The sequence below is a fragment of the Prorops nasuta genome, unplaced genomic scaffold (assembly GCF_024137725.1).
Source record: "Prorops nasuta isolate Cenicafe-Biocafe unplaced genomic scaffold, Cenicafe_Pnas_1.2 PNAS00008, whole genome shotgun sequence".
Taxonomy (NCBI): Eukaryota; Metazoa; Arthropoda; class Insecta; order Hymenoptera; family Bethylidae; genus Prorops; species Prorops nasuta.
The window spans coordinates 4,039,752-4,059,863 of NW_027116805.1; the positions used below are offsets into that span (position 1 = coordinate 4,039,752).

At 42.5% G+C, this 20,112-nt stretch overlaps 1 protein-coding gene across 6 annotated transcripts in view; it reads right to left on the reverse strand.

Annotated features, from left to right (window-relative positions):
• Positions 1 to 2,940: 2,940 nt before the first annotated feature.
• Sp1 (transcription factor Sp8) overlaps positions 2,941 to 20,112 on the reverse strand; it is a 92,449-nt gene continuing 75,277 nt past the window's right edge. For 2 of the 6 annotated variants that reach the window (XR_010822966.1, XR_010822964.1), the window contains 4 exons: positions 15,389 to 15,454; positions 6,441 to 7,494; positions 4,124 to 6,372; positions 2,941 to 3,519 (listed from right to left, as the gene is read on the reverse strand). Coding sequence is in view for 2 of the 6 variants with exons in the window: in XM_066730620.1 (XP_066586717.1) it covers positions 5,540 to 6,372; positions 6,441 to 7,494; positions 15,389 to 15,454 (1,953 nt within the window). In the remaining 4 variants the exon portion in view is untranslated. Of the gene's footprint in view, positions 3,520 to 3,961; positions 7,495 to 7,842; positions 7,955 to 15,388; positions 15,455 to 20,112 lie in introns of those variants that run through there. The other 4 variants (XR_010822967.1, XR_010822965.1, XM_066730620.1 and 1 more) reach the window with 4 other exon arrangements.

The window sequence follows — 20,112 nt, forward strand, 5'->3', positions numbered from 1 at the left end:
ACCTCAAAAGCGATTCCGTCTGCTGTTACACCCACGCCTGTCCTTCTCGTTTTCATTCTCATCTCTTCTTTCCATTTTCTTTAGGCTGTCCTCGTGTGTTGATAAGACCAAACGAGCAAACGTCGATTTTTTCTTTAAACGCAGGCGCGTGTTCTATCTTGCACTCGTTAGCATGCCCTCTCGAGTCACCCAAGACCTACATCAGCGTTCCAATTATGTTTCAAGATAATCGATTGCATATGTTTATATCTCATTTCCGCCTTGACCAGTTTAAGAAAATCGGCTAGACTTGAATTATGCATATCCACTATATTATTCCTAGTATTATAATTTTATGCATGGGTATAATTAACAAAATACATTCGGTGCATTTAATGCGATAATTACAAATTTATGAATTGCAAATTAATGATTGTTGAGAGTTTTAACATTTTTAATTTTTATGAGGGAAAGAGAAGGAGCCAAGGCGGTTGGACTTTGGTAAATACGATATGGTGGTGGTGCTCTCAAAAGCAGAACTAAGTCGTTAGGATCATAAGGTTTGTTAACAGACCTCGAAGAACGACCACGAGAAACATCACGAACTTGATGTCCCTTTTGCTTTGTACGATTTGCTTCCGACACTAGTTCGGGGTGTGCTGTTTCAAAGTATCACCCTGTACCCTACGCTCCTCTCTCACCATTTTCTATCACCCCAGAGAAAATGACACTTTTAGCCTGTATATACAATGTTTGTAGTTACTATTATACTTCCGACTATATGAAAATAGAAATATGATATATTTGTTCTATCACTCTCTTAAATTTTTTCTATTAATTAATTTAATATTGATCGTTATTTTTATTAAAATAGAAAAAAATATATATTTTAACAATTTTCAAGAAGATCGAGGTACATTAATGTTTGAACGGAAGACGAGATAAAACATCTAATTATTTTGCAATAGTCTTTTATTATAGAGCAGTTATAGCATCCCACTAACGGAAACCAACTATCATGTCTGTCTGTCACATAATGACTGTTTATGATAATATCCTGCCTCTCATGCAATTTGTGCGTATCATAAATTACACTAGTCAAACGCAAAATGAGTTTAAATACTATTAAGTATCAGGTACATTTCAAACAAAAATTAGAATGACATAATAAGTATAAAATAGGTATTTATAGTAATTAGTCAATCTCACGACATTTAAAAATGGATTGACCTCGTGATAGCCTGTGGATATAGTATATATATATATATATATATATATAGTACATGGTTTCTCGCGCGTGCAACTATTGTAATGTAAACAATAATGAGGCAAGTGCACGTAAAGACTCTTTCTCCACATTACCAAAATTTATTATTTTAAAAATGCTTGTGATGCATCTAACCCAACATAAAATAAAAATTACTTGGAACCTTAACCCAACTCAATACCTTTATTATTATTTCTTGAAAGCCTTCAAATTCAATGATACGTTAGTTGCTTCAATAATAACAATAATAGAATCGTAAAAAATTTTATAGTTTCTACAAGTGGAGGTGAAACTCTTTACCCCTTACATTAAATTTAATTCCTTATTATTATGCTTTTACGGGTTAAAAATTGTAATAAATACAAGTGTATACGAGTGTTTTGCAGACGATCCTAAAGATTGAATGGTAATGCATTTTCAAGCGCGAAGGAATAATCGAACTTTACAAAGAGGAGTGAATTGAACTGAAGGAATGATTTTTGAAGGATTCGCGTTATTAAATCAAATGAATAAGGATTGGTGGAAACTTATGCAAAATGGCTAAATGATAAAATGGAAAAGAAGAGGAGCACTCTTTGGAATACGAGGAGCACGTTCTGGTCGTAAAAGCGCAGGGATCTGCGGCTTGAGGGTGAGCATTGGTTGGCACGTAGCGGGGTTGCAAATTGAATAACAAACGTTCACCCTCCTTGGTTAAATCACCGAAAAAGCAGTCCCCGGCTTCGTAGACTGCTCGACATTAACCGCACCCCCCCCCCCCCCCCACGAATCGCTACGACCGTCACCCACCACCCCCTTTTAACCTCGCTACGCGCTACTTGTTCCCTTACCCCATACCCCCTCCCCTCATACTCTCTCTCTCTCTCTCTCTCTCTCTCTCTCCCTAGCATCGTCTCCCATTTTCCTCACTCACAACCAACCACCCGTTTTCGCCCCTTCTACAACTACTTTGCATAACGATCTTATTTCGTAATCTCTGCCATATTGATCCGGCTTCCAGTAACGCCACTAAACAATCCTCATTGCACACTATCTCTACTCAATTTAGCATCCAAACTCACAAATTAAACTCTCATTAATATTTTAGAATTTCAGTTTTTTAAATTTTTTAAATAACTCGTATTCATAGGTAGCATCCTTTCAAGCTTGATTCTTGTTGCTAATTATTTTGTTATTGTAATCGATTTACTTACCTGTAGTTCTGTTAGTATACTTTATAGAATTATCTTGTAAAACAATATAAAAGATTCATTTGTAATCTGTCATGTAGTTTTAAATCGTTTATCTACTTGATCTCGTACCTTTAAATGGCACGTAGTACTTTGATACGTGTAAAGGAAATATTGTAAAAGCTAAACTAATTCTATCAAAATTGTTAAAGATCTACTACAAACACAGTATAGCTGCGTCATTTCTTACGGATTAATCGCGTTACACGGTTCGATCGTATCGAGATGTAAACAAGCTAAATCATCTTTCTTTATAAATTATTTAAAATCTAGGATCAATAAAATTACGGAATAAAAGGATAAAGTGTAATTAAAGACGAGACGAATGAAATAATGTTGAGGAAATTGAATTTTATTAAATAAAAATATGAAATCTGTTGGACACATAATATTGATTGCATGATTAGGATAAATATAGCAAAAAGTATAATTTCTATTCAATTAATTAGAGGTGATTGATTGAAAGTAAATATAGAGTGTTAGATTTAATGCCATGCTTTATGGTATTATGGTTGATAATTGACGTCACACAGGGTTTCCGACATCCCCTAGTTGCTGGTGGCGAATGGCAGAGCGGTCGATTTGAAAGAGGGAGATGAAGCTGCTCCCGCGCAAGATGGGGCTGATGTTATGACGGGACATTTCATGCCTGGGAGAACCAAGGCTTAACGGTCCGTGCAATATTACCATTCCGGAAGGCTGTTTCGCGGTTATTTCTCTTTCCTTTTACCTCTTCCTTCTCCCTTCTCCTCTCCTCTCCTCTTCCCTCAAATTTATCCTTTTACCAAATTCAATAAATTTATCATAAATCCCACAGCAAAAAACATTTTATCGAAAAAAGCAGTGAGCTATTTGTTTGGTAGCTTTTAGGAGACGAAAATAGATTAGTTATTTCCCTATACATATATAAGATACGCCTAAGAAGGACAATAATTAACTAAAATTCTTTATAAATTCTTCGTTTATTTCGCTTAATGATAACAATCTGAGATTCGTTCCGTCACTGAAGATCCATTTTCGTATTACGGTTCGATCGCATGTGTGCTGTGGAGAGCAAAAATAAAATTTCATCAGAAATTATAAAGTAAATTTACAGTTAAAAATATATTTAATAGCAAACTATGTACAAGTCAGAGACGAATGTAAAAGAGTATGTGCATGAAAGAGAGTGATGGTTATACCATAATTGAACTCGTTCATCAGCAACGATTTCAACTTTGCTGCTTTTCACTTTATACCAATTTCATGCAACGGTCGTGTTAATTTGCGAATTATTATGAAGGTGGTGCCAGGGAGGTAGAAGTATATATATATTTTGAGAAAACCAAATAAAATAGGGTGCAACGATGAAGCTCGTCAACCCAGGATTAAATACTTATATATTGTACCAAAAAGCTTTGAATCCTGTATTAGAAGACCAATTATAATACAATTATATATCTAAAGAAATTTTGATCTAAGATAGTAGAAGGGAGGGGGGGGGGGGTGTAATTGCGGAATATATGTTAGTCGTTATTAGTGCTTCCTTTTGTAGACAGAAAGAAAAATCCAGTGGAAAAAGCCATAATGGATGCTAGGAGTGGATTGAATGCGCCATTGATCGTTCCCATAAATTTAAATGACGTGGTTCAATTGTAATGTAACTTACTAGTGTCGATCCTTAGACTAAAAATTAAAAATCGGACGGTAGTTGAGTAGTGGTTGTTCCAGAGGATCTCGACTGTGGGGTAGAACGGACATTGTACGTCGAAATGCAGCAGTAGTAGTAGCAGCAGCAGCAAGAGCAAGGGTTGAGCTTAGGAGTCGATGGAGTTAGGATTCTTCAGGGACGACAAAAGTTATTAGATTCAGTGCTGGGTGGTTAAGTAGCGAGCTACGAAGATGATGAATCGCCTCATAACGTTAAATCGATCCTATTGCTTAGCGAGGGACGTGTCTCGTGGTGACGGAGTCAGTACTGACTGAATAGAATCTAGGCACTTTGTTACTCACAAAAGCATCGTTTATTTTCTCTTTGTCTCTTTAAAATGAATTTATAATCTTTATAATAATACATTAATAAGAATTATCAATAATAATAATAATAATCGTAATAATAATAATAATAATTAGTTAATAATTAATAATAGTCATAATTAATTAATTAATTAATAATAGTAATAAGATACTAGGCATACTAGGGTGGGTTGATATGGGACCTCGTTCGAGTCCAAGTTCCAAACGCAAGTAATTATTAGCTGGAGGGACAATATTGATCTTGCATGGATTATCATTGAAGGGACGCGACGACGTACACAGACTGAGCTAGATAATCTTCAATTATATATGAATTTTCTTTTTTTACGTAGTATAAATCGGGACGCGCGACGATCACCGCGATCGTTTGGAACCTGCCTAGAACGGGTCGTCGTCGTGTATCGAATATCGTCGTCAGTTTTCATGAAAATTTGTTTGCAATAACCTTCGTTGCGTCTCTCTATTAGTCTCCGTCGTTTTAGTTATCATATTTATATATATATTCGAGTCGGACAAGAATCTCGACAACCTGTGTCACAGTGTGTGTATGGTACAGCGTACTCGGTGCGTAATTTATACATCTATATCTATAATTTTGTATATATATATACTATATATAGAGCGTGTATGTATATATATATGCATAGAGAATTTTAGCTCTTTTTTACAACATTACACCGCTTAATTAATAAATCATCTCTCTCACGCAAGTATTTATAGTATTTACACGTAACAAAGACGGCATTCCGTGTGCTTGGGTTGTGGGGGGAGTTGCACGGGGAGGTGTCGGCCTACTAAGATTATGTACAGGCGCGGGAGACGAGGGTGTGGGGAGTCTGCGCGGTCCCGAGAGTGTGCCAGTAGAAGAAAAACAACAAGAACAAGAGAAGAGAAGAATGAGAGATAGAGATAGAGAGAGAGAGAGAGAGAGAGGGAGAAGGGAAGGGGAGGAGAATAATTTGTGTGTGAGGGTATATAGATTTGCAACGACTGAAGCATTTTCCTGGCTTGGTGCAAGAGAGAAATATGGAAGAGAGAGAGAGAGAGCTTAGAGACTATGTACAGGGGCTGGGGATGAGGGAGAAGGAGTCTGTGCGGTACCAGGTGTACCAGGATTTTGGTGAACGGAATAGCTACTGTTGGAACGTGAGTGTTGCTGTTGGTGATGATTGTGTTGCTGAGTCTGATGATAATGATGATGATGGAGGTGGGAATTAACGGGAGCGTGATTTTGCATGAGATTCAGGTTGAGGGGGTAGGATAGGGGGGAGCCCAGGGCCGTTGCGGCAGAGGAATTGCAGGAACCGGCTCCGGGCCCCACCGGGCTCAGTGCATGCTCATCCCCGCGTGCGGATGATGGGCCGCTGGGACGGAGGTTGCATGATGATGAGGATGGTGCATTAGAGGCGGGAGATGCGGGTGGTGGGGATGGTGTGGGGTCAGAGGTGGCGGGGTCATCTGCATGGGAGTCATGGGTGTTGTCGGTTGATGAACGAGATTGGTGTTGGTGGAGGTGGTGTTGTTGTTGCTGTTCTGTGAGGTGTTGTTGGTGTCCTGAACTACCGCCGCCGCCGCCGCCGCCGCCGCTGCCGCCGCCGCCGCCAGAGCTTGCTGCTGAGGCTGCGGAGGCGGCTGCGATTGCGTTTGCGGAACCGGAGGAACCGAGCTGGAAGTGGGACTCTGCTGACTCCCGTTGTCCTCGCTGTCGGAGCAGGACTCGGCCGACGAGCTCCCCGCTCCCCCCTTGCCCTTGCTGCCGCTGCTGCTGCTGCTGCTGCTGTGGGTCTTGACGTGCTTCGCGAGATGGTCGCTGCGCATGAACCGCTTGTTGCAGACCGGGCAGGCGAATCTCTTTTCGCCGGTGTGGGTTCGAAGGTGCCGCTGCAACTCATCCGAACGTGTGAACCGCTTGCCACAGAAAAGCCAGTTGCAAACAAACGGTCGCTCACCAGTGTGCCACCGCAAGTGGGCCTTCAGATGGGACGTCTTCCCGTAGACCTTGCCGCAGCCGGGTATGTGGCAGCTGTGGATGTTCTTCTTCCTGAGGTGAACGCCGGCGGGACCGAGCCTCTCGGCCTCTTGACAATTTGGACAATCGCAGGTCGCCCTGCCGGTGTACCGTCTTTGCGACCTTGGCGAGGGGGCCTGCGAGACACCGGCGCCACCAACGCCGACCCCGGCGCCGCTACCCTGAGGACTACCGGCGCCGGCACCGGCACTGGCGGTGGCCGCCGCTGCCGCCGCGTGATGATGCAGTCCGAAACTGGGTGGACCACCCGGTAGCATGGACTTGTAAGTGTCTTGGAGGAGATTGTGACCGGCCGTCGTGGCCGTGGTCAATAAATGATTGCCAGCCAGGGCGAGGCTGGTCGAGTAATCGGCCGAGTAATTGGCCATTTGCGCGGCATGGACGCCGACGCCGACGGTGCTGCTCACGTCGAGCCAGCCGCCGGCCGTCGCGGCGCCATGTACGTCCCACCAGCCGTCGCTGGCCTTGATCCCACCGTGGCTAGCACCTGGCATGGCGTTGAACGGCCACGACTCGTACGGGTGTCTACCGTAAACCGAGCCGAGCGTCGCGCCCTCTACCTTGCCCAGGAGGCTGCTCTGATGATGATGAGGCTCGCCAGCTGGCTGAGCGCTCGCCGTGCCAGGAAAATACAGATCGCTACCGTACTGTGGCGCCGTTGAGGCGCATGACGTCACTGGTGCCCTGGCGTAACCGCCCCCGGTACTACCGGCGCTGCTCGTCGCCGTAGGCCTTTGGCTCACTCCCGTTGTCGTGCATCCACCTCCGCCTCCTCCTCCTCCTCCGCCCCCGCCGCCACCTCCACCCCCGGTCGAATGCTGCGGCGAACTACCGCTGCTCTGGGGACTCTTCTTCCACGGATGAAATCCTTTGCCCACCGCTGCGTCCGCCAATGGTGGCGGACTCTTGCTGCTCAGCTTGTTACACTGCGCCGCCAGCATTGCCAGCGGCGTTCCTCGCAAACCCGGATGATCCTGGAACAGCGAAAACAATATCCCAAGGTCAACGGAGTTTTCACCTTTCTTTTGCTATATATGTATTAAATGTATGCTAAAAACTGCAGTCTATATTATTGTTATTTCATTATATATATATATATATATATATAACATTGTTGCGTAACGAATCTCGGGGCGTAGACGAAAATATATATATACACTTCAGCAACATTGCGAACGTATATCCGAGCTACCAAATTATCTCCCGGTCAATTTAAAATATATAGCCTTTAAAAATTTGTGGCCCAACCGATATCCTCCATTACTCTCATCTCCCTTGAAAATTCACGCAATTTCTGGCCATATTCGAGCTTCGCAACTTACAAGGTGGTTTTACGGACGTTAACAAAGAAGCTGCTCTCGCGCAGTCATTATAACGGACGAATTGGCTGGGTGCACGAAGCCGGACAAGAGATGAGATTTAGGGGAAAAAATTGCAAGAAGAGAGCGTGGATTTGTGTAATGGGACAATGGGCAAATTTGCGAGGATAAAAAGTTGGAGTTGGCAAGTGGAAGAATAGGTAAAGGAGAGTTGTGGGGATAATGAGGCCCGAGGCGGATCGAGCAAGCTCATCAAGAGCAGTTTCATGCAAATCATACTGGAGGGGGGGGGGGGGGAGGACGAGAGAGATAGAGAGAGAAACTGCTCGGGGTCGAAGGACGAGTAGTCTGTCAGCGGCTACCGAAAAGGGCCGAGCGCTGGAAAGGGTCCGGGAGAGGAGACTGATTCGGATGTGGAGAGGTAAAAGCAAAAGGGTCCGCGCGGAAGCGGCAGGAAATTAAAGTCTGGCGGACCACGCGGCCATTAGCAGCCGGCGCCATCAAGGCGACACGCCCCCACGCGACTCAACCTTGCACCAATACCATCCAAAGACAACGGACCGGACCGTCGCACAAACACCACAATAACCCGCTACACATCCTCCTCCTACAAATTCCCCATGTTAATTCTCCCACACTTTTCCAATCGAATCCCGAACCAACGACACGCAAACCTCGATATTAATCAAACGAACTGATCCTAATTCTTCGACTTTACTCCTCCACCGGTAACAATTTCACCAAAATATAATAAAACATCGAAGGCTCTTCCTCCGGGAGGAATTCGATCATCTATCGAGACTCGTTTCGTCGCGTCATCTTTCTTAATTATAATGTAAAGACGTTTTGTGTTATCGGCGCTGCAGCCTCGAGGCTCTCAAGCGTTGCAAAAGTTTCGAGATGGCCGCCGAGGAAGGAAGGAAGGTTTTTGCCGGGAAATCTCGCTAGTTTCAGGGTGACGGGGGAAGCTGGTGTGGTCCCAATAATACGTGATGCTGATAGAGGGGAAAAGAGGAGAGATGAAGAGAAGTGACAGAAGAGAGAAAGAGAATATCTCTCCCTGTTGGTTGGTGTACGAGCCACGCCCTCTTCAAGCTTCCTAGCTGCAGGTTGTAGGTAGGGTAGGTATTGATCCAATGGGACAATATGACAAGACCCAGCAAAGACACAGCACCTTCTCAAAGCTCTACCACCAAATTTACCCTCGACTTTTGTCTTTTGAGAAAAACAACAATCCTGAAGATCCTGAAGATGTCATTTTTGCCTCGGAATTTCTCCCATGGAAATTTCATCGAGGAAACGAATAGCGATATCTTCGGGAGAAATGGGATACAGTATCGGCACGATTGCTGGCTAATGAGAACGTGTCGAGCACGTTAATAGGGTTATTGATTAATCGAATAGTATAGCTGGCAGTGGTAGCGCTCTGTAATTACTCGTTGGAGAAGGAAAAGGAGTCGTTACTCCGTCGTCGTGCTCGGTAATCCCGGCGCCTTCCAGTCGGTTTTCCCCCCTGTCATAGCACACCATGCCATTCCGTTTCATCCTATATATATATATATATATATATATATGTGGGTGTATATACACTATAGTATATCCCATATACCCAGTCCTCAATTATCACAGTCCTCGGTGAACGTCTCCATATACTTTATGCACCTTACGCACGCAGAACATACGCACTTTCCCAGTATTGCCTCCAATATCTCCCAAGAACCTTTTGTACGTTCGAGGAATCATTTTGCGTGCCTCGAACCATCCAGTACCGTTCTCAAAATCATTCGTGTCCCTTCGATGCTCGCTCAATGATTTCTAGCGTTACGCTTATCAAACATCTTTTCGCGCGAAACTCTTTTAACAGCAACGTCAACCTTCCAATTATCCTAACGTTATTTTCTTTTTTCCAGAATTCGGTTTAAAGGGCATATGCTGCAGTTGGCAATTTTTTATTATTATTATTATTATTCGAGGGATGTGCGTGGATTATCGAATATCGATGATGGGAAAGTGAGTTGGATGGATGATTTTGAGCGTGAAAATTGAGCGAGGGTTTTTGACGCAGAGGCTAAAAGGGATCCGACGTAGTTCAGTTTGGCCACGCAGATAGAATCCTTTGTTTCAACCGCGGTAACGTCACGCCCATCCTTGCCTGCTAGGACTAATAACGCCTCGAGCTATGCCACGCATAAATTAAAACAAGGCAGCTTCGATCTCCCTCTCTCTCTCTCTCTCTCTCTTCTATCCAGCTTCACACTGTTTCTCTCACCCAACTTTATCTCTCCTCGCTCCTTCGATAGCTTTATACCTTCCGAGAACTTCTTTGCGTAACGCTGAAACTTTCGTGTTTTTCTGAATAGATTGATGAACGTACCTATTCCTCGAATTTTTCTACCATGCTCCAATGATAAATATGCAGACTCTCGTGATAGCACGTTAATCAGGATTAATCATTTCCAGCCCACGGATGATTAGCTAACTCAATAGCCACATTATAAAAAATGATGTTACAGCATTGTATATTCAGGAAAGGATTATGATAATACGAATTTCATTCTGATACTTTTAGAAGAGCACAAAAAATGATTAGAATTTGCAATTTTTGGAGAATAACCAAAACAAAGAAAAAATATTTTTTGTAAGAAAATAATCGTGGCGCCATAGATTGTTTGGCGAGTGGGGCGCGTGAGCTCGTCAGGCTTAGGTGAGAAGCAGCGAGATTCTGCGGTCAGCTTGAGTATGGATGCGTATCGAAAGGGTCGGACAGTGTGGCGAATGAGATTCATAGTACGTCGAAGAAGAGGCATCGTCTCGGTCCAATGAACCACGAGTCCCCGACCAAAGAACGTTTTCGCAAGAAATAAATAGCGTCTGAATTTTTTCCTATACAAGATTGATAATTCGCGTTCACGTGTATTTATCAAACCTTACCTCAAAACATTAAATCATTTCGAATAAGCCCTTTCTTGTCACGCTTCGCGAGCTGACTTCAAAAGCACTGCTCGAATTAAAGTTTTAACCTCGATCGCATCGTTGCTGAAAACTCACGGCTCAACGCGTTTGTGTCGTCTAGTTTGAAAAATTCTCTTCCGGACCAGTAAAAATTTACTTCTGAATTCGCAGCGATCGATATAAAATAAATAAATTCCCTGAATCAAAATACACTGAAAATCGACAAATTCTACACCGAATCACCAAAGAATTTTAATTACGCCCAACAGTATTTAAATAAAGCAATAATGAGGTAAATGGAAAATGTACACAGTAAACGGTTTTAGCTAATATTATCGCGATCGGTGAGCTCTGCCGTTGTTCTGGAAAGTTTTTCACGCGATGGTAGGTGTTTGGTCTGCAAAGAGGCCGGTGGGGGTGGTATTCGTAGGTTTAGCGAGTCACGCATGGGTGGTTTTGGAGTACGGATCGGCTGACGTTAACGGGCGTGCCAAGAGGATCGAAAGAGGGCAACTCTCACAAGCGTGCATATACGCGGAGGAGTGTATAGTGTGTAGGTTGACTGGATAATACAGAGAAATAAAGCGTGAAACCGTGGGTGTTGGAGCGGCAGCACGAGCCACGTGACAGCTGGATGTGGGGGCGGAATGGGGCAAGGCGTATATAGCAGGGGGCTTTGCATGACACTCGACTGACAGCAAGGGTGCGAAGCTAGAGAACCTCGGGCTACCCCAAAACCCATTGGTAAACCGCATCCGACGTCTCTGTCAAACTACTTTACCAGATAACACTTTCTTCCTATCACTTAACCTTTCATCAGCAATTAGCATCGGATACTTCCGCCTCTGCACACACACAATTATGCATATATATATATATATATACTTATACAAGACCATCTTCATCGAACCGTATAGACAATCTTATTTTTCTACCCCCCCCCCTCCCTGAATTTTTACTTTTCCCAACTGGAACTAAAGTGTGTTTGAGCAGAATATCAGACCCAACTTTTTCTCACTTTAACGCGAGTCGTGCGACAGCTAAAAGAACAACACGGCTCGCAAGAAAACCGAGCAGGGGGACTCTTGGTAATGGAGCTACGTTGGAAATTAGTCGGCGCCGTTTTCTGCTTTCTGCGTAAAAAACGCCTGGCACATGGCTCTTGCCAGCCATCGACCTCGATCCTCCAGCACCTGCCTCCGACTCGAGCTTTTCGCTGGGTTCTCTGCACTTCTCTCCGGAGAAATCGATCTATTCTTCCTTGTACTCAGTGTTCAACGAATTTTTGGCAGAATATTTGCCAACTCATGGAAGTTTGCTAGTGTACGCTTTTATATATATAGTAAATATTGCAAGAGCGAGTGATGGGACGATAGGTAGAATGCAGGTTGCTCCTAATGCTAATTATTTGTTTATCGGTCGATGCATGCAAGTCTAGACACGCAGTGGGCCACGATAAGAGGAGCGGACCAACCGAGCAAGCGTGAATCGAGACCAGGACTTTGCTCGCTTGGCCTTCCCACATAATTACTCACGATTTGCGTGCAACCCTGCTAACTCGTAATTCGCCACAAGCTCGATAAAGCCGTTGCCAACCGTTTCACTACCACGCGCCTTAAACGTCCACCCCCCCCCCTCTAATAACTTCAACCCCTAAAAATGTAGCCACAAATTCCAAACAAAACGTCACGAGCGATTATTCCTCCGATACACTTCTGTATATATAACAATCTTGTATTTTCTTTCAAACAATTCGAATGTAACGAAGAAATTATTATTATTATATCGTATATATATGTATATAAATGGAAATAAATATTTGAATAATCTCCGACAGCTGCAATTTTATAATTTTTTCTACACAGTGATTTTGGCTGGACTATTAAGGTAATTTTCAGTTAGCAGAAGTGACCGGTGGAATTAGCGATCTTGAGTGGAAATTAATTTGCAAAGGGGACACACGCGAGGATTTCTGCCGCTAATACAAGGACGCGAATCGTCGTCGAGGCATCCATCTGTTTGGGAAAAAATCATGTTGGAGTACTCCGCTGTCCTTGCCAGTTCTCTTTTAAATCCCCGGCGTGCCGCCCTTCTGCGCGACAGCGTCTCAAACTAATGGATTTTTAACTTACACCCGTCTGTTCCGTTGGTGCTCGAGAGTTTTTTTTTGCGTCACTGCGTGATCTTATCAAACATATCAAATTGGAATCGGTAAACAAAGAAGGCGTAATGAAATTTCATTAAAACGACAGTGAACGAAGCGAGTGATAAATTAAGATTGATAGGGTATTACTTGAAAGATGGTGGGATAAGGTGTGTATATATACGTATAAAGGTAGGATATAGCGATAGCACGGACGTGAAAAGAAGTTAAGAAAACAGTTGTAAGCTTGGGTATGGAAGATGGGCTTAATAATCTTATTCATGAGTGACCGCAGGCCGACGATCGAAGTGCGACGGTGGCTCCGTTAGTTCCCACCAGATTGGAGCTACCTGTTATCCTGCCTTCTAAATTATGTTTTTTAATTAAATCCATCGTGAGAGAGTAGTCGGTCCTCTCGGTCGATCCTTTCGTTACGAAAGGTCCGATCCTGTAACCGAAAAAGTCTGGCCCCGGGCCAAAACAGGGAGCTACCCAAATTTATTCGGCTATCGGCCCAACGAATACCCTTCTCCTCCTTCTTCTAGTTTTTCTTCTTATTTTTTTCTTCCATTTCCCTCCTCTACACTATTTTTCTTCTTATTCTTCTTCTTCTGCCTCTCGCCCCTTCTCTTCTTATTCTTACTCATCTTCCTCTCGTCGGGCTATAACCGACCTCGCTCGCAAGTTTTTTGGCTTTGTCGAGACTCGGTGATTTCAGTTTGACCTTGGTCCTAATGATTTCCGGGTAAAACATCCTTTCGTTAGCTGGTCGCCTCGCAAGCTCCACAAGTTTAACGTGACCTCCCGAAATTAGCTCGGATCGCATGTGCCATTTTCGAGTAGCCACTCTCGATCCACTTCCTTTCCTTATCCCAAATTAGACTTTTTTGCCAACCAGATATAATCCTCGCTGTGTATTATACCGAGAATCCTATCATTTTTCCTATATTTTGACAATAAATGCGAGAGCAGGACCAGGATCAAGGTGAGTTTCGCAAGAGGAACAAAGAAGGATCTCTAGGCTACAAATTCATTAGTACTCGTAAATCTGTCACAATGGTAAACCTTGAATATTAAGCGAGCATTACCGACTGGCAATAACTCGTCGCCTGTTAACACGAACAACACCCCCACGTCTCTTTGCCCTCGGCTGAATGAAGCAGCTTTAATTGTCATCGCCAACGAAGCGAGCACTTAAAATGACGAACTGTGTTATAACGAGCATTTTCACCAATTTTTTTATTAACGAGAATTATTTAGGACCGATATTATTATTAAAGTAGAGAATAAATTAAGGAAAGAAAGAAAATCTTTGAAACTCTGTATAATAATTATGGTATTGTGGGTGTTTCATATATTTAAAGCGAAGAATGCTAATAATCAGAGTCAGAGTCATTCATGAAGAATCTGTTTGACGACTGATCCAAGACTATGGCAAGAAGAAAGCGATCCACTATAATAACGATCTTCGCGAGCAGCAACAGCTCCTTTTCATGTGTGCATAGTACGCTTTGAACCAGCAATTGGTTTTCTACAAAAATGCCAACTTGTTTTTCAGCCTTAGCAGTTACGTCTTCATTAGGATAATGAGAACGCTGTAAATCTCGCGCAGCGCCTTCTAGAACGGGACTCGGTCTGCCGGCCGGAAGCTGACCACATTTGCATCGAGTAATTTAGTGCAGCATAAAATTCTCCTCCCAATTAGCGCCGAGCGTCAGATTCACCGCCTCTCACCTTAGTCTCGACAATTTTCCAATTTCCCAAACTCACTGATATATATATATATATATATACATCTCGCCTTAAAAATGTTCTAAAATGAAAATTCGGCAATTAAAACCCTCGTTGTCTTAATTTAGAATATTTTCTAAAAGAGTCTAATTATATCATAGCAAAATAACGAGATCCAACACAGGTTAAACTTCAAGGTTCCAATGTCCAAAATTAACCGATATATCTCCTTATAGAAATGTTCTAAAATGAAACATTGGCAATTAAAACTTTCGCTGGTTTAATTTAAAATATTAGCAAGAGTTTACTTTGGTCTATTATATATAGTACAGTAGGATAACCAGGTCTGACGAAGGTTAAGCTGCAAGGTCTTCGGTAGAGTGTCATCGATCATTCGTGCTTTCGGTGTAAAAACTGATCGATAGGGTACCATATCGCAGTGCTACTATAGAGTGTGCTTCGAGAGGAGGATAAAAAAATGGATGGTGGTTAGGAAGTAAGAAGAAAAAGGAGGGGGGGGGGGGGAGTCGAGCTTCTGGTGGTGAATGGTCCCGTGGGATCAGATGTGGGACGGAGCGTAAAGCAGAGTACATGTCAGAAGCTGGCCCATTAGCATATAGAAGGAGTTGGCCGTTGGCTACAAAGTCCGGTAGGTGGCCAAGTAGCCCCTGTATTTATTAACCTTGTAAGTATTCTTCACCCATGCTTGTCGTATTTACTCACTTTGTTCTCGTTCGATCCGAAAACCGGCCACTGCGCGACATACACCGGCTGACCATCCACGCCAATCTGGGACAGGAAAAATGCATTCATTGTACTTTCAAAAATTACAGCATATATGTATATACCAAATTCGTGGATTTCTTATCAATATATAGATATACAATATAAATTACAGAGAAAAACATTTATAATTGCAAATGAAATTCAATAATAGATATATAACATAAACTGAGACACGAACGTAAAAGTTTAATGTCTGTGTCTGGGCTATTAAGGTACATACACCCTAGTGCCACGAAGCGAAGGATAAATTTCTTGCAAATTGAAAGGAAATTGTGAGGTATTCTCACGCGAGCCCGGCATATCTCTAAAACGAGGGAAATCATCATTCACGCACACGAGAGAAACAGAGAAACGCATGAGAATATTATTCCTACATATATATATATATATATATATATATCAATTTGTTCGAGCATTCTATTGGAACATTTGATATAGTACAGTCTCCATCGAGGCTCGATAAGAATCGTTTAATTGGGTAGGTTTAATTGGGTCGATTATGGCACGGTAATTAAAAACGTACTATATATATATATATGTATACACACACATTGCTCGGATGATAAGTTTCGGGGGTTTTTAATGAATGACGTAGCAGAAAATGATGCAGAAGCTGCGGGCTTTAACGAGAATAAACGTTAAACTCATGGAAGAAGAACATATATATATATATAGTATTTTCCACGCCATTTGAGAGGGTTTGGGCGGAGCGTCGGCATTATTCGCCGGATCGTTTAAACTAGTCAGGGGGAACCTTTGATTTTCGATTCGACGTTATTCCTTCCTAGAGTATAGAAGCAACCGTGCACCAGCAGAGAGTCGGCCTACCACGCGAGGAGTCCGACGCTACGCTGTCCCCGTATATCGCGCATTTTATTGGCTGTTCGGTCGCGGTGGTCCCGACTCCCGACAAGGCGGCTTAACTTCTTTCAATTATGAACGACCCACGTGGAATATCGTCCCCTGGATAACTCCAAATACCAACGGAATCGTAACTCGATAAATTAAACTACTATTAGCATTTAAACGATTCGGCTGTCCTCGGCAAAGCAAGAAAATTAACTTTATATCCGAATTTCCAAGGCTTCTCGAGCGATAAATTTTTTAGCCATTTTTCATCTCGAAACGATCATTTGATTGACCACGCTTGGTCTCCTTTTATTATAATTCCCTCGATACGATTATGGAGGGCTGGTGTGTATAGGAGAGGAGAATATTATATTATAGCAGTCTGTTGAAAGAGAGCTAAACGTGGACAGTGTGTAAATAAATAAAGATCGCGCAAGGATATATATAGTTCATGGCGAGTGTGTCCTATGAAAAATTATGAAGCGAGAATAATAAAGAGGATTCTATACCAGTGATTTACGAAGCTATTAACGTAATCAAACAAAGTGAAATAATGTATATTCACCGTCTTACACAAACGCTGAAAGCAATCGTTCGTAAAATAATCAGCTCGGCTAACGAGGCTATATTGATCGCTCCAGAGGTTCATGAGTTTTTCCCATTCTTTTTCCACTCGCACAACCCATTTAAATAATCAACTTAGGCTTCGCAAGAAACCTTCTTTTTCTTTACACAGTTTTACACCGGTGTTCGGTTCATAAATTACTGAAAAACTAAGCAAGACTTTTCTTTCTTGTGAAAACTGTTATATATTTATATCTATATCTATATAGATATCAGTCTTATCCTGAGTATCGATCGAAACTCTCGATGAATATATCTTCGTTTCATTATCAATCGTAATTAATTTCAAATTGGACAAAAAATGATGATTTTGATAGCTATATATATAGTTAGCGATTGGACATTTCGTGGCCACACGCACGTGACTCACCTGTCCTCCACTTCGATGTATATATTATTCATTTTTGGTACTACACACTCCCCACGAATACATACTATCATGTTATACAAACTAACAGACGTTTGAACCATCAAAGACTCCTAAATTCGAGCAAAATTTTAGGCCAATTTACGAAACGAAACGCGAAAGACCGAGCAAGCTGCGTTGTAGGTTTTACGACGCAAGCAACGATTCTTCCCATCTTTTTACGCTTCTTTACGACTATCAACTGTATACACATATATATACTACAAAGTTTACATTGAGATCCCGAGGATCGCGATTTTATCCAGCTCGACGATCGGCTTAAAGTCAGCCTGGCACCTGCTGAGAGACCTATACGCGAAAACATGCAAACTGGCGTTCGAGTCCCAATCGACTCCTCGTTTATCGTACAGCCAATGTCAACGATGATCCTCGGGTTTTACAGCTTTTTAAGGAGCAGCATTACGCTCTCCTCTATACATATATATATAGTAAATCGATAAACCGGTGCTTAATACAAGCCAGATAATTATTATGGCGAAAAGTACGAAGTATAGAAACTGCTGAATGAAATAGTATGGGATAAATATTTGCCAAGAAGGTTCCACTTTATTTACGATGAGATTCAAGCTGGTTTATTAGCGTTTACGCACAAAATGATATAATAACGCGCGTCGTATAGATATAAGAACGCGTTGTTGAAGCGTTGCCGACATTGTAGCAACGGCAACAAAACTGAGCAGTAAATCACGTTTGTCAGAGCGTGAACCCGTTCATCTCTGTGCTCGGACAGGTGTTTCGCTATCCGCTCTGTATAACGCTATATCCTACAGATAACATCTTCGCCATATTCCTTCGATATTTTCCTGTACATACCGCCAGGCTTGCGTTTAATAACGAGTGCCGATGACGCAACGTTGAAAAATATAATGATAATAAAATATATTTGGCTTTGAACGAATGAAAATACGTCGATTGGCGGTTTAAATATATTTTAATGCGTGTGTGTGTGTATTTGTACAAGTTAGTCGCGGTTGGTAAAGTGGTCCAAGGAGAGAGGATTGGATTTTCAGTATGAAAACACTGGCGCGATTAGTGCCGCGCTATTTAAGCTTGGCAGATAAAGCAAGGGTGTGTTTGCAGCGGGCACGTAACGAGACGGAAAGTATACGCTTACCCCAACTATGAATTATACGCGGTGCGCGATTATAGGCATTACGTGCATGTAGAGACCGTAAACGACCGTGCCAGGCTAGAGGCCGCTAAAGAGGACCGCGAGCGCTTAATTTCCTCCCTACTTCGCACTCCATACCTCTTCTCTCAGTTTTATAATATATATATTTGGTAAGCGCGAAATATCGCAATTTAATCAAATCAATCTTCAACACCCCCCCCCCTCCCCCCTCTCTCTATATCTTTCAATTTTACTGTTGAACAATAATTTTTTACAGAATTTTCTCTAGACCAGCAATTTATTTATTTCCACTCTCAATTTTATATATTCAAATTAATTTTCAATCCTCCGTTTTTTCACTCAACTCTTCAAGATTTCTCAAAAATCATCGCGTGGTTTTAAAGAATCGTGTATTTTAATAGAAATATTGAGGAGAATTAAAAAATATGTTATCGATTTTTCATCGAAGATAAATAAATTGAAGAAAATTTACAACGAAAGCAAGTGGAGATTGTGTCGGATTGTATAGGTGTGATACTCGGAGCAAACATCGATTACCTCATACGACGCTTCACGTCAACGCAGTGAAACCTCCGAAAGAGCTTCGCGTGCCTTTAGCAGCCGAGCTTCCAGAATTTATAGCTTCATCGCTTTGCTATTGTTAGATACGCGATATACGCGACCAAACACGCGCCTCTAATTTTTTTACTCCAATCTTACACGCAACTTTATTTTTCTAGCTCTTCGAAGTCTCGCACCTTTCCACCCCGACGTGTTATTTTCCAATAAACTTCGCTCGTTCGTACAAATAAACTATAACCAACAATGCAAATAATCCACTGGAATCGTTTTCGCTTTAAAAACAGAACGCGAGACGATGCAAAACTCAATTCGACTTAACTGTATTACAAGAGTGATCCATCTGTAGAGGGGGGGTGGTAGATCGAAAAAGGACGATAGGTTTAATTCGATCGACGTAGACGCTTCTGTAGACAAGCGGAATGAGTTTATCGGATCGTCGCTATTCAATCAGTCCATTAGGAGACCCCTGGGGTGGTTCGGGGGTGGTTTTCCCCTTTGACCCCGCTCGTGGCAGCCTCTAACTTGTCTCGCGGCGACCAAATCAGGGGTAGGGTTCGCCGAGACGATGGGATATAGCTGCAACGGACTGTGACATATTAGGCTAAACCCCACAGCACATCATCCCCACGTAAGAGACCCCATCGAGAGGGTGACTCGCAGATTTATTGTTTCGATTGCGATTTAGTGGCCGAGCCAGCCGTGGGACCACTCTCTAATAATGCTCTTCTCTGTGGTTTCTTCCTTCCTCATACCTATACCTATATCCTTTTTAATCTGTGCGCGTGTGTATGTGTGCTTACATCATCTATCAGGCAATAAAATAAGGGTGATTGTGCATCCCTGTCGACGAGAGACTTCCCCCGCTGATCGTCCTAAATAAATTATATCGTGCAATATTCTCGCGTTGATATTTCTCAACGCGTTTGTTTCTTCAAGGTTCGAAGATTTCTGTGTTCCATGAAATTATATAAGAGTATATTGTTTATCGATAAAATTGGGGAAAATTCTGGCACGAAGGAATACTCGGAGCAGACGGAGAACGCACGAGGGGTGGCTGGATATTCTCGC